This window comes from Antedon bifida, chromosome 1 (genome assembly GCF_963402885.1).
Source record: "Antedon bifida chromosome 1, ecAntBifi1.1, whole genome shotgun sequence".
In the NCBI taxonomy this organism is placed as follows: Eukaryota; Metazoa; Echinodermata; class Crinoidea; order Comatulida; family Antedonidae; genus Antedon; species Antedon bifida.
Genome location: NC_136226.1, coordinates 29,096,816 through 29,114,643, shown reverse-complemented (window position 1 = coordinate 29,114,643; position 17,828 = coordinate 29,096,816). Strand labels below are relative to the sequence as shown.

At 31.1% G+C, this 17,828-nt stretch overlaps 1 protein-coding gene across 7 annotated transcripts in view; it reads left to right on the top strand.

The window, feature by feature from the left end:
- LOC144847957 (SWI/SNF complex subunit SMARCC2-like) overlaps positions 1 to 17,277 on the top strand; it is a 46,684-nt gene extending 29,407 nt beyond the window's left edge. For 4 of the 7 annotated variants that reach the window (XM_078704620.1, XM_078704612.1, XM_078704593.1 and 1 more), the window contains one exon: positions 13,556 to 17,277. In XM_078704620.1, the coding sequence (XP_078560746.1) occupies positions 13,556 to 13,659 (104 nt within the window). In that variant the 3' untranslated portion in view covers positions 13,660 to 17,277. Of the gene's footprint in view, positions 1 to 3,252; positions 3,279 to 9,233; positions 9,257 to 13,555 lie in introns of those variants that run through there. The other 3 variants (XM_078704628.1, XM_078704603.1, XM_078704637.1) reach the window with 3 other exon arrangements.
- Positions 17,278 to 17,828: the final 551 nt, after the last annotated feature.

Below are 17,828 nucleotides of genomic sequence, written 5' to 3'. Positions count from 1 at the left end.
GTCTAGGCACTCCACACTTATACTATCTTTTAACTTTAGCTTGCCATGTACTAGCCCTTCTTATAAGTAGCTGTTGGCCACTTAAGTTGGCCTGATATGAAAGTCTGTAACACTTAACAGTTCTTTTCCAACTTGAGTAAAATTTGAAAACTAAGAAAACAGTTTTCTTAGATATAAATTATGTGTGTTGTCAACAATATGAGAAAACCATATCTATTGTCTACTGTAGTAGCAGCAGTAAATGTGATTTTTTCATTTCTTTATTATTATTACTTATTGAATAACTATATTTATGTGAGTAAGAGATGTTTTAATATGTCTACATAAATGTCTAATTTTAGATTGACATTGAACTGCTGACTTAGTTTTGAAATTTGTTTTTCTTTCCCTGACAAATGTTAAATTTGACAACATATTATTTCATATTCAATTGTTTCTGAATAAATGTCAAGTGATTTAGCGCACCCCATAGTATTTCCATTAAATCAAAATTGTAATCAATAATAATTACGACTGTCATCATGGTTATAATTTTTAAAAATCTAAAAATAAACTTTATACATGATACAGATGTTGAATTTATCAATTTTATTTCTGGTACGCAGACAATTTTAACTAGTTTCATGTCTGAACAGTATAACAAAGTGTTGAATATAATTTGTCTATTACTGTTGTAAGTTGCTTAATTGCCAATAATGGTTAGATAATTTCTTATTTAATTGTAACTAATGATAATTGATGACTTGCAAGAGATGTCCACTTCATTAATTAAACTACAGTTACAAGTTTTAGACTGTCATTCACCTTTGGTATGCCACAGGTGTGTTGATGAATGTTTCACAGGGTTGGTTGGTTAGAGGTCATCAGAGGTCAAACTGTCCCCAGCCTTTTCTGAGAAACACCAACCATATTTGAGGATGACTCACACACTGCCTTGTTTCAATTTATGGTTGGTAGTATAGTATTGTTTTCGTTGGTTTAAAGAGTGAAATGGCATTATTTCCAAGGAGTTGGTTATGGTTGAATGATTTATTAGTTTTTAGGTGATGGGTGCCTGATTTAATTACATTATTGTATAAAAGAGTTCCCTTTAAACAATCCATAAAATAAGAAGATAAAGTTACTACATTTAAATCAGAGTAATTTAATTTAAGGACTTTCCACATCATGAACTTTACTAGTAATTGGAAACTTATCAATGTTTTATTTTTTTTAAATTAGTGACATTGTTCATTCATTTCCTTTTGATGTAAATTTTGCATTAATATTTTTATAACCATTATTCCAAGTATTTTGTCTAGCTGATTTCAACATAATAAATATAATATCAAAGGACATTGGCCTTTGTCTTTCCATATATGGCATGCTTTCTTCTTGAGGGACCTTTTGTTCTAGAAACTTTAACCACGTTCTTTGGCAATTTTCCTCCTAAAGATTGGATAGGACTGTGAGCCGCCATAGAATAGGATGCAGGCATGTGTAGACAGGGAGCTGATAAGTTCTAAATACCTCTGCCAAAATCTACATATAAATCTAATTTAAAGGTTATCTGTGAATGAAATATACACTAATCCAAGACTGTATTTCATTAAAAAAAAAAAAATGATCTCCATATATCTTGTTTATGGAATTTTAACCAACCTTTAATGTAACATTTTTGCAATAAAACTGCTTATACTGTATATTATTTTTGGCTTAGGTTTATTTTTAAAATTGATAAACCTCTTTCTTTGATCAATAATTAAGTATCAAGTCAAAAATGTGTAATAAATAATGATGCTATGCATTCTGGGATTTATAGCAGGGTTCTTAAATTATTAGAATCAACTTATATTTTACATTTTTATAATTGGTCAATATAGTCTTTAAATTTACATAAAATGCAGTTTGTGACCTTAAATTAGACTGAAAAAACGTAGAGAATGTGGCTTTAAACAATAATAAATAATAACAAATAATTATTGTTTTAATTTGTAAGGTTTTGTCAAAGTTATGGAGCAGTGTATGTTAGGAAATTGTCAATAGCTAATTTTTAGGTTTAACAATGACACAAAATTTCTTATAATTTTATAGAAGTTGGCAGGTATAAGAAAGAGTTCAATTGTGGGTTGTAATTTGAACTAGCCTAGATTGTTTCCAACAATGATTCATAGCATTATTCACATAAAATTATAATTGATTGAATGATTGAGAACTTTTTTTTTTCTATTACAACTTACCAAAAAAATAGAAGAAAGTTCAAATTGTTCATATAGGGAGATGAAAAAGTTTCTACTTCTCTATTGTTTTTTTTTTTTGTTATAAAATGACAAATGTTACAGTTGTCTGGATTTCTGCAGATCCATTATTGAGTATGTTTCAGATTGAAAGTCGACGGAATTGGTGTATTTCCACATGCTTTGTTTCATTGCTGTTGCCTTCCATTCTTCCATTTTTTCCTTCAACAAACTAAAGCAGCAAGACTAACCTGGATTTCTTATCTGTTCAATCAGGGAAGAGTGAAATTTCATTCTTCCCTGGTTCAACAATAATTAATTAATTCATATTTCTCTATTGGTACAGTAATTTATTCTGTATCTGTATTAACTTTAATTTTCTAATTGCCATCTTTTAAAAACATTTTCTATAGTTTAACAAATAGTTTACCTAAAGTTTAGCTGTTTATCCAAAAGTGTTAGAAAAATTAGGCTTTCATGCTGTTTATCCAAAAGTGTTAGCAAAATTATGCTTTCATGTTTTAAACAATTTAATTTGTATAAAACCATTTTGATTTACTATAAAATTTACTTCCTGACAGTTCTTGTAAAACATGGTTTTGTTTATTGATCTCAACAGATCATTATTTTTCTGGCTAAACACTGATGACGTACTTTGTCACATTGCTCTGGAAATAATTGCTATGGATGTCTTTTGATAAGATCTTTACATTAGCAATAAGCGATTAAATCAATTATAGCATCCTATGTACAAAATATTCCACACCAATGTTTGTCGTTTATAATTTAATTTCATCTCATTTGACATTTTTGGCTGCGATTTCAATGAAAATTGTGGTTTAATTTCAATATTTTTTTTTTCTCACGAGAATTGAAATGCAAGATCTGATTCACACAAAAGTACTGATTGATTAAATAGACTTCTCTTTCATTTATTGCTTTTTAATCCAAGTTTCTGTCAGCTGTAAGAAATAATCCATAAATTTTTCAATTAATGTTCTCAGAATAAAAATATCAGAAAATAAATTTGTTACAGCCAATTATTGAAGGTGAATAGATGAAATTGGAACAATTGTTGCACAGTTTAGGCGTTTTCTGGCGACTAGTTGAAACAAGAAGTACAAATGTACTAATAGTAATCTTGTACAGATCAAGTTTTTAAAATAAGTTGGAAATACTGTTATGGTCTTTGAAGGCCAACTCAGACAGCGCCGTACGACGAGGCCTGACGATGTTTAAAGTTCTCGCGACGACCTAAAATCTAAGTCTGACACTAACTGAAGACGAGTCAAGATGTTTCGTCAGGCCTCGTCATACGCTATCTGAGTTGGCCATAATAATTTGTATGTAATTCCATGGCTTATACTATTTCTGTTGTGTGCAAGCATACAGCTGGAGCCTAACACTATTATGTTTTGTTCCTTCCTGAGACTTGCTATAGTAAAATTAAGAAGTTTGTAACAAATTCATTTCTTTATATGGATGTGTTATAGGATTCTTAAAACAAATAGTTACAAAATTATACATATTTATTAACGGTTTCCTGTGGCCCAAAATAGGTTTATAACTCGGTACACTATTCGCAAAGAGTAGGGGATCATCTCCAGGTATGCTGATCTGATAGGCGCTGCACTGCTGGCCGCCATGGGTTCGTGTCTAATCTGAATTTTCTCAGTTTCTAATTAAGCTTGAGGACAAATATAAATACCTTTACCTGTATTGTTGTTTGTTGCAAAAGTTGCCTGTTTTCAAAGTGTTTGTTGACCATTAAATTATTGTTCTGGGACCCGTAATATCTATAGATAAGATATAGCTGCAACATAACAGTATGATGTGGTAGATTGCCACTACTATTAGGATTATAGAACACTTTGCTGGGATTAGGCAATATTTTTTAGATTGCATTTTGTGAATTAAATGGCTTTTGTAACCTAATATTCATATTACTTTACTTTTTTTATTATTGGTAGTGCTGAATTATTATTTTGTTTTTGTTCTGAAATCCAAGGCAAAAAGTTTTTTACTAACTTAGAAAACTGTAATTGTTCATCTGGTTTGATTAAAAGAAATTATCAAAATTGGTTTTTTTACTTTACTTTTTTTACTAAAAAGTATAAATGAAATACTAAAAAAATACATTATTATTAATTTCATTAAATTGAAATTGTTGAATAAGGATAAAAACAGATTATATTCAATATGTTACTTACTGTAGATAACATAAGTGCAATGTTTGTTTATGTTACAAAATACTTCAATGATTTATTCATCTTTTAACTTCGTTTTGATGGATGTATTGTCCCCCAAAAACAAAAAAAAAATGAAGATTAATAAAATCAGACTTTAAATAGGCTATTTTTCAGTTTTAATAAAGTTATTCACTCCGTAAAAAAAAAAATTATTACTTCACTTCACAAAGACAAAAGAAATGTTTAATTTTAACCAAAAACCATATTTTGCATTAAATTACATTTTTTCGGGGGAATCTTTTTTTTATCCAGTTTTTGGTCAAAGTGAATAACTATTATGTGACATTAAAATAGCTTATTTAAAAAAATTGATAAAAAAACATTTTTTAGGAGGACAATATATCTTTAAATATCTGCAAATACATGTAAAATAGTAGTAATGTGATATTTCCTGCTAGCTGAATACAATGTTTGTTTGATGCAATACTGTAGCCTAGTTTTCAGACAGGTTGTAGGATCACAATAAGCTTCTGTGCATCCATTTCAGTAATCTTTCGGCTTATGTGAACTTGCGCAACCGGATGCTAGCCTTAAACACATCCAAGAAAAACAAATACCATGCTTTTATCTATCATCTTCTAAAGTGATTCATTGCAATTTCATATTTTGATTCTGATATTCAAAGTAAAATTTTATTTATTTATTAAAAAAAAAATTATTTAGGCATATTGTCAAGGATAACCAGAAGCGAATTAATTCACTACCCTTCTTAAAGGTTGCAATCCTGCAATCCACATTACACAAGATACTTATTGTTGTTGAGTTGTAAATCGTCATTGTAATTAGAACAAATCCTGACATGACAGGATTTGAACCCAAGCATCATAACTACCAAGCCACAACTCCATTCATTCCATTAGCTTATTTCCACAAACATAAATACAGAATATGAATGAATATATAAAACAAATTTAGTTATGGAAAGAGACTATAAGTTATAAAATAACTTTACATCATTTAGCCACCTTTTTCAGAGTTGAAAACAAATGAAGCACAACAAATTAGTAAGGTGTATCCAAATTATTAAATCATATCATTGATTTTAATACAATATTATGTAGGGAATTGCATTCAATATATGTTTCGTTTGTTGTTACATTATCAAACTTTATGTGACAAAAAATGTGATGTGCCCATTTATGGACATGATGATGTAATATCACTACCATATTTGGGCATATCACTACCATCTTTGGGCACATCACACTTTATGTGACAAACAAATGTGAAGTGCCCATATATGATGATATAATATCACTACCATATTTGGCCATATCATTACCATATTTGGGCACATCACACTTTTTTTGTCAAACTAGTTTGATAGTGTAGACCATTATTTCTCCATGTGTAGACAGAGCTTAATACATTTTTTTTTAAAAATGTTCACATTTGTACATGATTTGTACGTGTTTGTCTGCCAGTTTTGTAAGGATGAGCGTAATTGAAGGCTTATAAGTTGGTTTTTGTGTACGCCTCTAGGGAGGGTGGTGCGGCTACAACAGGATGTGAAGGGTATCTATTATGTCTGTCTGTTAGGCTTAGAGGTGAAGGACTGGTTATGGCTTCTATGCCATTACATTTCTACGCCTCCTTACGGAAACGGATTTAAAGTATTAGTGAGCAGCTAATTATAGGACAACATTATATTGAACATTTTTTACTCTCGCATATAATTACTTGATATTTTGACCAGATATTATTGTTATTATTTTATTGAACTATAGCTTGATATAATGAGATAATTTTACTTTATCTTCTTTTTTCCATTTTCCACTGTATTATATGATCTGTGACATGTACTTATCAAGAGATCCATCAAAATGTAGTGGAGCCTTTCAATCCTGACCTGGTCCAGGGTTCAATCTTGACCTAGTGCCTGAGTTTTAACAAGTCTTTCAACTCCACCCCCTAAGCCTCAAATGAGACTTTCATAAGCCTTTCATAAGATACATTTTAAAATAGTTTTCCATCCTGTAATTGGCGAGTTTTGTTCGCTGTTGGATGCATATGAAATTTAAAAAAAAAAAAAAAATGTGTACATTTAAAATAGATTTTTTTTATATTACGGCAGCATCAGCAGACGTCAGGATATAACTTATATCTGTGACATGTACTTAAGAGATACACCAAAATCTTGGCAGACTTTGTGATATAATTCGTCGTCTGAGTTTTAAAAGAGTTGACATAATCGACGATCGAGGATCAGACATGTCTACCAAGTCTTCATAAGCAACCAACATTTATAAAATTGAATTACTTTGTAACATCCCTATTACTTTTCTATAGATTCTATAACTGGTTCCCTACTTTTAAGCTCTGTCTACTAAAAGTTGTTCCCCGGTTGTGTGATCTTGATATTTTCAGGCTGCTCTGTCTACACTATCAAACTAGTTTGACAAAGAAATGTGATGTGCCCAGATATGGTAGTGATATGCTTAAATATGGTAGTGATATGATGTCATCATGTCCATATATGGGCACATCACATTTATTTTGTCACATAAAATTTGATAGTGTAGATAAAGCTTAAAACACCTTGTTAGCATTATTTCAACCCAATAAAACTTTTTATTCAATCACTCATTTGTATTATTAGATACTTTTTAGTCAGATTAGGCAATCATTTAGAGTTTAATCCAAGTTTATTGCCTCGGTCATCATTATAATCGCGTTTCTATGGAAACAGGTGTGTGTAAATATAGATTGACAGTAACACTAATTACAAACTTAGGTAAGTAAGTTGACATAATTGAAATGGGATGAATCGAAGCTTATCAACATTGCATTTAACAAACATGTTAATTGTATAATGGCAATTCCTAGGCCAGCTGTTTTGATTGCGGGCTGTGAGTAATGTGAGAAACTTGGTTACAAAAACCCTAAACAATTAGGACTATATACGTATCGTATCCGTCAGCCTAACTTTACCTTCACATACCTTTCTTTAAATGGTTTAATCAAACATTATACATGCATTTATTATAATAGTTATTTTGAAAAGTATTTTGACAGTAGAATCCCTATTAAAGGGACACATTCAGGACCCAATAGAGTGTCCCTTAAATATGGGTTGGCTGTGGTGTTAAAACATACATTGTCATCGTTCATGTGGAAAAGTGTACCTTAATAGGTGTGTCCCCTAATAGGTGTGTCCCCTAATTGGTGTGTCCCCTGAATACGGACTATTTTCTGTTGCTAATTTTATGTGTTTTGCCTACTTCCTCTTTTTAATTTAGCTGATTCATAAAAAAAGTGAACTAATCCTCCTCTCCTTGTAGTCCTGGTGAAATTCCGTATCACCATGTAGCATTCTAACCACAACATTGTTGTGGCCAAAAGGCTTTTCTGTCTGAAGAATAACAAGGTTAAATTTTAGTAACAGAATTTTTTTTTCTAAAAATAGATAATTTTACAAAGTAAATGATTATGGATTGATATTTGGGATTTCCTTTTATAACCACAAGTTTTTTGGTTGTTACTTTATTCTATGTTCAGAAGTCTTTTAATTGTAGCCTTGCTCACCTTATTAAAAGTATTATTGTCAAGAGTTTATCATGCCTTCACATATTTCCTTTTTTTTCAACATACTATGTACATCACCAAGAAATAATTGTCAAAAATCATAGTAAAAAAAGACAAGATTAGGTTATAAAAATAGATTCTTGTTTTGACATTTTTTATGAATTTATGTCACAACAATCTTTACTGTACTTACCTTGCCTTTGGTTGAGATATCTTATAGAAGATGGTGAGGTGGTAGTATACTGGAGATCTTTAATCAAATTCTTTTTGGAATGAGCACTAGATATTGAATCAACTGATGTCTTAATATTACTCATACTGAATTAAAACAACATTTTCTCTATCAAAGCATCAAAATAGTAAAGGTTTTGTCTAATAATTGGATGTAATTGTAATAAAACTGTGGATGTGGAAAGTAGATGGAGAATACTTGGCAATATTCTTGGTAGATTTTTGTCAGAGTTAGATAGAACATCTTCAATGGTTTAAGTTACTCTGTTTGGACTATTGGTATACTATGTCCAAGCCTTGTCTCTTGGTGGAAACTGTTTTTTTTTTTTCAAAGAATATGAAATGTTACTTTGTTTATTAAACATTGAAATGGTCTCACACTTTGATTATCATTTAGTTACTAGTTCCTGCAGTAAAATGATTACTTATTCAGAATAAATAGGACACCTGTCTGTTTGATTTCCTCAGCAATGTCACCTGGACAATCTAGGCTTGCCAAAGGATGTGTGTAATGGTCACCGTCACACTTGTTAGATGTCGCGTCTGGTGCCTATGTCCATTCATAAAGTATCCTGTAGTCTGGGGCTTATCCATTTTGTAGCTAAACAAAATTAGTTAAAGATTAATATGTTGGTTGTTCTACTTAGTATTATGGTATAAAGATATTCTAAATACATTCTACTGTAAAATACTTTGATTTATGCGTCTCAAAAACATTTGAAAATATCCAGTTGTTTTCCTGAAGTTCTGTCTACACTATCAAACTAGTCTGACAAAAAATAAATGTCCATTCATAAAGTATCCTGTGGTCTGAGGCTTCATCCATTTTGTAATTCAAATTTTAAAAATAAATGCGTTGATATGCCCAAATATGGTAGTGATACCTAAATATGGTAGTGATATGACATCACCATGTCAATATATGGGCACATGACAATTTTTGTCACATAAAGTTTGTAGACACTAAGACAGCTTACTGTAAATCTCAAAATAATTATGATTTCAATTTCAGGATATTGGTACTGATTGGCGGGTGTAAGTTAAAAGTCCATGGTGAAAGTTATCAGTTTGTTTTCACATTAACTTCAAATCATTCCGTTCACTTCAACTCCATTTTCAATCACAATTTTAACATCACCGATGCGTAATATCACCGTAGTTACAAATTATCGCAAATCAAATAATAAAGTTTATAACAATTTCATAACACTTTCTTCGGGGAAATGGTTGAAATAATTTGATGTGACGGGTTTTTGGAATATGTAGTTTGGTAGAAAGCAATGGTGTGACTAATTGTAATAAGTTAAACATGTTTTACCAATTTGTAGGTATTCTGATACACCTGGTTTTAGTTTACCTGTTTTACCTGTTGTGTCTTCTCACGGTACATCACCTGATGCATTCATTCAGCTATGTGGCGGTTGACAAATTGTTATCATTTACCCATGGTTTCATCCCTAAATTCATTATCAATGTTTTTAACAATTTTGGATCGGAACGCTAAAACATTTTCTTAAAATTGTTACTGTTTTTATATTAATATTTCTGATTATTAGTAGTTTAATTTGAAATTAAAAAATAAAAAGTTATTAACTTTGGAGACTAATCAAATGTGTTGACAGTGGTGCAAGATTTAACTGATTTTGATTAATTTTTCTTTATTTTATGTATTATATAAAATTAAAGATCTATTGTCTCCCAAAAAACCTGAAAAATGAAGATTAATAAAATCAGAGTTTAAAAGGCCATTTTGCAGTTTTAATAAAGTTATTCACTTAAAAAACAAAAAACAAATTATTTCACTTATAAAAAGACAAAAGAAAATTTTTAATTTTAATTTTAACCAAAAACCATTGTCTGACAGACAATTTAAGTATTTTTTTCTAAATTATTATTTTTTTTTTATCCAGTGTTTGGTCAAAGTGAATAACTATTACGTGACATTAAAATGGCATATCAAAAAAAAAATTGGAAGAAAAAAATATTTAGGGTTACAATATCTTTAAATATTTCTTAAATATAAATAGAAATATATACAGTAAGAAATATTTAAAAACCTTTTAATGTAATATTTAATAACAAATTAAATTAACTTTCTGTTTCAGTTGACCTACTATTATTGCCCCTTGAATATTATTGACAATTATTTCCGACAACGATTGACAGCATTAATTTCCAAATGTAATTATAATTTTTAAAATATAATTATAAATTTTAAAAGTTTTTTTGGCTAAATAACAAAACAATATTGTTAGTACCTTATATATATACCATTGAACTTACCTGCCTAAACGTTATTACTAGAGATCATTAAACTACGATAGTTTTATATTTCTTTGTTAAATTAATTACATTAAATTGTTTTATTCACTAATTTAAGTTTTGACATAACATATAACTGGGATTTGTTTTGGGAAAGATGTTAGTATGTTAAAATTGGTGAGTTTCTAGTGTAGATGTTGAAATAATAAATAAAATATAGATATGCTAGTCGGCCTATTTAACAATTTGATGCTCATGGTGCAGGAGTATGCCTCCAAAGGCAGTCAGTCACAGAGGGGAAGAGCCTAGAGAACTAATATATTAACACATTCGATTCATGCTTACTGGTAATATTAGAATTCTAGAAACGTCTACTATCAATTAACAATCACAATAAGTTATTTGATTAGCATCCAATTTCAAGTTTAAGTCTATAATGCACTCAATAATAACTACCGTATTTAAAAGAGAGACGAGTACCAAAATTCCTTAATCAATTACCAAATATCAGTCATTTGATTTCAGTCCAATTCAAGTTAAGCTAAATGCGCCTACTATAAGGCTTTTTACTACTGTTAAAGGCGACAGCAGCTCCAAAATTGCTTAATCAATTGCTATTTATATTAGTTATTCAATTTCATTCAAATTAAGCTTTATCCTAAATGCTGGCTATAACTTTTTCTACCACCCTTAAGGCGACAGCAGTTCCAAAATTACTCAATCAAATTATTTATATTACTTATTTAATTTCATTCCAATTAAGCTTTATCCTAATTGCTAGCCATAACTTTTTTCTACCACTCTTAATGCGACAACAGTTCCAAAATTACTCAATCAAACTATATTATTAGTTTTTCAATTTCATTCAATTAAGCTTTAGCCTAAATAACTTTTTCTACCACTCTTAAGGCCTAATAGTTCCAAAATTACTTTATCAATTACTATTTAATAGTCATTTGATTTCAATGCAAGTTAAACATTTTAGCGTAAATACAGCCCATAAGCTTTTCTAGTGTTCTTTAGGCGATAGCAGTTCCAAAATTACTTAATCAATTACTGTTTAATAGTTATTCCATTTCATTCCAATGCAAGTTAAACATTTTAGCCTAACAACGGTCCATAATTTTTTTTAACTGTTCTTTAGGCGACAGCAGTTCCAAAATTACTTAATCAATTATCTTCTGTACCTGTTACTCTGCAACCTGTACGTTTCGCTTTTACTTGTTGTTGAGTCTCGTAGCCAAAAGGTGTTAATTTTTACACGAAAATAGCTATTGAATTTCCTTTGTTAATTTGAATTTCTACAATTGTCAGAATGATGAGGCTTCTTTATTTAATTTGATTGGCATGATTTATGGAACAGACCGAGAATTGTCCAATTTCGCAAATTGATTAATCCGCCCTGAAAGTGGAAGTAAAGTAAATCGGGTTTTTTGAGTGAAATGATAAAGTGATTCTGATACGGTAACTAACAGCAATAGTAACATAGATGATTGCAGCAACATTTAGATACTTCTTTTAAGCTTGGTTCCCACTAGTAATGCAAGGATGTAAATGCAATGCAACCAATTGACCAATCACACACGATTATTCAAACTACCACTTGTCATTGGTCTAACTCGCTTGCATCGCAGCAGCTTACGTCCTTGCATTTTAAACTAAGCTTTACATTGCAGTACTTTTAAATTATACAATTCAAAGTCCATCCAATTTAAATGTTGTCAAAATCAATCAAAACTTTCACACTCCCTAAATTGGAAGCCAACTTTGTTGTACCGTTAAATTTATAATTCAACATAAAATGTAGTGGTTTTAAACTTATAATACCAGTCAACTCTCCCAATACCGAACTCTCTGAAAACCATAAACTCTCCCAATAAAAACACACTTTCTTAAAGTCCAAACAGTCCAAAATTAATTTTTACTATTAAAAACACATTCTGAAAACCAGACATATTTGGCCAGCCCAAAGTTGTCCATACCAGTATTGGGAGAGAGTTGGCTGTAGGTAAATATAAAAGTATATAGCTAGTCTGTGTTTAAAAATGTGCTTGTCTCATGATTACTTCAGCTTAAAGAATTTTTGAGGGAGTAAAGGTATTTTTGTTTATCTATCCATAAGTGTTTTAGCAACCCCACTTGGTTAACGACAAGTACCTATAATTCAATAACTTTAAAATTACCTGAACTTTCTGTTAAATTGTCGATAAATTTGGTAGTTTTCCTGTTTTTCTCTAGACTGTCTATTAAAATAGTAGGTGGGAGCAACTGCTTTTCTGATTTTTAAATTAGATACTTTCTTGTATAAAATTAATAGTTTCCTGTCTCTTGTAATTCTATTACGAATGAAATGAAGAAGCTGTATTTTGAATGTTTGAGTTTTTATTAACCAATATTTGATAAATATTTTACTAAATGTAGTGTACTTTTCTGTTTATCAGACACTGACAGCTGTTTTGCATATATATATTTTTTTTATTGAGAAATCCTTTTCCATTTATTTATGCATTCTTTTATACTTCATGTAAATACTACTACTACCTACTTTTGTTATATTACCTAAAGGGAAGAAATTCAAATTATTAATTGAACAAAAACAAAGTTTGAAATGTATTGCAGGGGCCAGATTTAGCAAAAAAATTGTCTTAACTTTGCCTTAAATCCTTGATTTATTAATATATCTAAGCAAAAATATTTCAAATATGTCAAACAACACCCTGCCAATAACATGAACAATTTCATATTATCTCATTCTGACGCGCTAGGCCGGGACATCGAATGTTCGGAAATGCTACTCTAGTGCGTTTTCTGCAGATGCTAAATAATTATATCAATCAAATGATTTTATTGGGATTGAAAAATGCGGAGATAAAATGTTATAGCGCCGTCATCGTTAAGAAAAAAAAGGTTATTTGCTTAAGCACTTCTTTAATATTTCAGCTTAAGTAAATATTGATAAATGCCAACCTAGTGCTTTACTCATCTGAATTTATTCCTTCTTTGTTTTGATGATTTTAAATAACTTGTCATAGAAAATGAAATTAATGTGTGTTAATTTGTTTATTACTTTAGTAGTTCCCAGTTCAATCAACTCACAAGATGAAGAAGAATTACCAATGGAAACCATGGAGGAATCTAGTAGCGAACTACCACCAGTGGAACCTACTGAATCTTGAAAAGTGCTGATCATCAATGGAACTAATCAAATTGTCATTTCTTTGGATTGTAAAATAGGATAATTTTAAAAAATCCAATTGTAAAGGCTTATTGGCACTACCAAGAACTACAACCAGCGAAATTAATGAATTCTGCTTCAAATTGTCACTAGTTGGCTTAATTTGGCACCACCAAGAACTGCCAGCTAAGTTTAAGAATTTTGTTGAAAGTTGAAACAGGTTATTTCTAAATTATGAATACAACAAAGTGGTATCAGTGGATACAGTTGCATCCTGTTTCTGAATTGTACATATTCCTGAATGGAACCCATGGAAAATCTTGCCTTTTACAAAAATGGACACTCCTGAAGCAACTCTCTGGAAATACTGCCTCTTGTACCATAATGCTCTGGACACTACTAAAGCAACTCTCTGAAAATACTGCCTCTTATACCATAATGCTTTGGACACTCCTGAAGCTACTCTCTGAAAATATTTCCTCTCATACCATAATGCTCACGAAAAGACAGCTCAAAACAGACAAACATTGTACATATTTCAAAACACTTCAGATCCATCACCACCAGCAGATCTAGTAAGTTACAAAAGCTGTATTGAGTTACTAGTGTAATGGTAATTGATGGTAAAATTGCACAAGGATTGAAGACATGAACCCAGGCATGACACATCAAACATTGTACAGATGTTTCAATGGCACCAATGACAGTGGTTAACCTTTAAAAACCATAGAATACATCATAGACCATAGACCACCATAGTCTTCAGACAACCATCAGCCTCTTATTTAACATTACAGTAATGGCAAAAACTTGATATTTGCCATTAAACCAGTTGTAAAATAAGTATACTTAGAAAACAGAGATTAGGAACACATTAGTGAATCATGTTAAAAAAGGTGACAAAAGTTCTAAATTAAGATTGTTCAACTCATTACTGGATTAAATTTGTAATAAAGTTAAGTAAAGTCAAAGATTCTAGGCTGCTTTTGGTACAGTTTTTCAAAGACTTAATTCTGATTCAAAATATTGTTTGTTAACCATAAGGATTGTTGACTAGGCCAGTAACTCCACCGATATAAGTTGGCCGATGTTCAATTTTATGTCATCACTATTTTTATTTTATATCTTCAATTTTTACCCATTGTTTCACCAGTAGGCAAAAATGTCACTGTTTTATGTCTATATTACAATTACTAAGTTTCTTCTAAGATTCTTATTCATGTATAACATTAGTTCATACTTTGTCAGTATTTGTATGCAATGGCGTAACGGCTATGAGCGCTCACTGGCTAAACCTAGTGGTCCCGGAGTTTATGGGTGCCCCTGAGCAGTGCCCAGAGGAAAAAACAGGCATTAAATTGTTTCGAAAAAGGCTGAGGCCTCCAGCGTTGCAGGGGCACTTAGGGTTCCTAAACCAGGGGCCTAAGGCCTATGCGTTGCGCCACTGTTTGTATGTTTGGCATTTGTGATAATTTCTTCATACTGATCTGTTATGCAATCTTCAGAAGCGAAATGGAAGCTAAAACGTACTAGATAATTGGCTTATGTTTTGATGCTAGGGGAGGTTATACCTGGAATCGCAGTCCAGGAAACCACTGTCTCGTAAGGTTAGATCTTGGCAATCTCAATTTTAATCACTTTTGAGAAAGTTTTTCCAAATTTGGTATAGAAAACTATCACTTTTATTTGTCACCTGTTGGCAAAATAATACTTTCCTTTTCTGTTGTTTTTTGTTGGTATTTCATGAATATGATTTGAATAAGTTTCGCATTGCGTATGATAAATATTATAGATATGGCATATGATATGCAAAATTATTAAACTATGTTTTGCATATGTAATCACATGTTAATGCATATTCATGTATTACATTGAATATTCATATCATCAGTCAACAGTGAATAATTGAAATTTGTAAAATCAATTTTGCGTAAACATTTTTTTTTTTAAATCCATAAAACCATTTAAAATTTCAATAAATCAAAAAAATATGTAATCTACGTAACATTTGCGACAAGTCACGTACGAACCAGGATGTTTGTATCCCAAACGCTTTTCCATTTTATCAAGGTATTCAGAGTGGAATGCTTCTAAACAGATGGTTCGTATCCATATCTCATTTTCACTGGAAAGTATTGATGCATTTGGCATCTTCACCATAAATCCATACACCTGGTATTAATATCTTATTTGTCTTTTTGTAGTTTTAGTTTTTAAAATTGTAAAATTGCTGCTTGATCCTATTTCTAAATTTCCTATTGTTTTTCCAGTGATTATTTTCTTGGCTTCCTGTACAGTGTATTTTGTAAGTACTGTTATGGTACTTTTTATTGGTTATTTTGACAGCTTACGTCAAGATCTGTATAACTATGATTGAGTGAGAGCTAGAGTAAGTGTTGAACCAAGGCAACAACAGGATGCTGAGCTCCGGAGATCAAAGGGTTTGTCTGTGGCTGCGACACGATCAGTTCCACGCCCTTTAACAGACCTCGTGCACCACAGAGAATATGTACATAGTACAATACTGTTGGTATTTGTCGCAGCCAGACAAAAGATCAAAAGACTGTTACGAGTTCATATCTTCGCAAGGCGAGCTCAGCATCCTGTTTTTAGATTGCCTTGGTTGAACTAATTGTAACTATTCTTGTTTTTCAGTACAGTATTTATTTTTCTGACCTGTAACAATATACATTGATATGATTGTCAATTTTATTTTTCTTATGAAACATAATGAAATATTCCAATGAAATACTACACAATATTAAATTTAAGTAGATACAATAAAAATAGGACTTGTTTTTCTGAAAGATCTGATGTTTTTGCACCAACATGATCAGTTTTACTATTTCAGTGTTTTTATTTACCTATTTGTATTTTGTGTAGCTATGATAATACGGTGCTGCATCGTGTAAATATATATTAGTACTGTACGCATGTGTCCAACATTGTATACGACTTATTTATTGTACAAGAATATTACAGTATTTTCAAGATCTAAACATAAAGATAGCTAGTCGCTACGAATATCTTCGTGTCCTTAATGGCTCGCCCGATTCTCTGTACGGTATGTCCGCATATATCAAAGTACAGAAAATCTATACAGGCAAATTCTGTAACACAGTGTCACATGTATGATACTGTATCACAGAATTTGCCTATGATACTGTGCACAAATTATAGATACAGTACCTAGATTCGTCTAATGACTTGAAGCAGAGAGTTGTACAATAAGTTACTCTATTTTCATGTGGTCTTTAATACCACTTCGTAATATCTTGATCAATATCGAAAATCTACATAAATGCAATTTAACACAGGTTATTATAGGCCTATCTATGTTAAAAATAAATATAATTTATACTGTATTAGACACATTTGTTTATTGGCCAAATTTTCGGCATGACAGATAAATTCATATTTACGTCATGCGTTAAAACAATATGTTATTAGTCGTAATGTTAATGTGGGCCCATAATATGTTCATTGACGTAACTAAAGTTATCATATCACGTCTTAAGTAATGAGACCTTTTATGAGAGTCCGGGGCTCAGAAATTGCTTGTCGCAGCAAATTGCTGTCTTGTATTGTCTTTTTATGTAATAAAATTTTCTGATAAACACCGCTGACATTTAGAATGATTTTTTTTTCTCTCCATAAAGGCCAATTTACACAGACGAGCGGTAACGGTAATAAACATATAAAATCTATATGTTATTCCTTATGACACAACGCGGAGCGAACGGGCGGATATAATAAACGTATACAGATTCTACCAGCTACGCTGTTTTCCGTTACCGCTCGTCTGTGTAAATCGGCCTTAATGCTCCCGAATGTTTACAACGAGTTGTCGACTAGTAAGAAGGATACTAACAACGATAGAAAGAGGGGAAATGGACTCCTCACCCTTCCCATCCAGTATGCAGAGCCTCCAAAAATATATGGAAATCTGTGCTGTGGAGAGAATGATATGAGCCATGTTGTATGCGTTTCGCAATGCAACCCACATCAAATAAAGGATGCAACGTTTTAATGCCGGCACATATTTAGACTATAAACTCAATTGGAAACATACCTTGAGTTTTCCTACTGCTAAAAATCAAACTTCGGATGTAGACCAATAAACAGAACTTTTATATTTTTGTTTGTCTGTTTTGAAACCATAACGGAGAC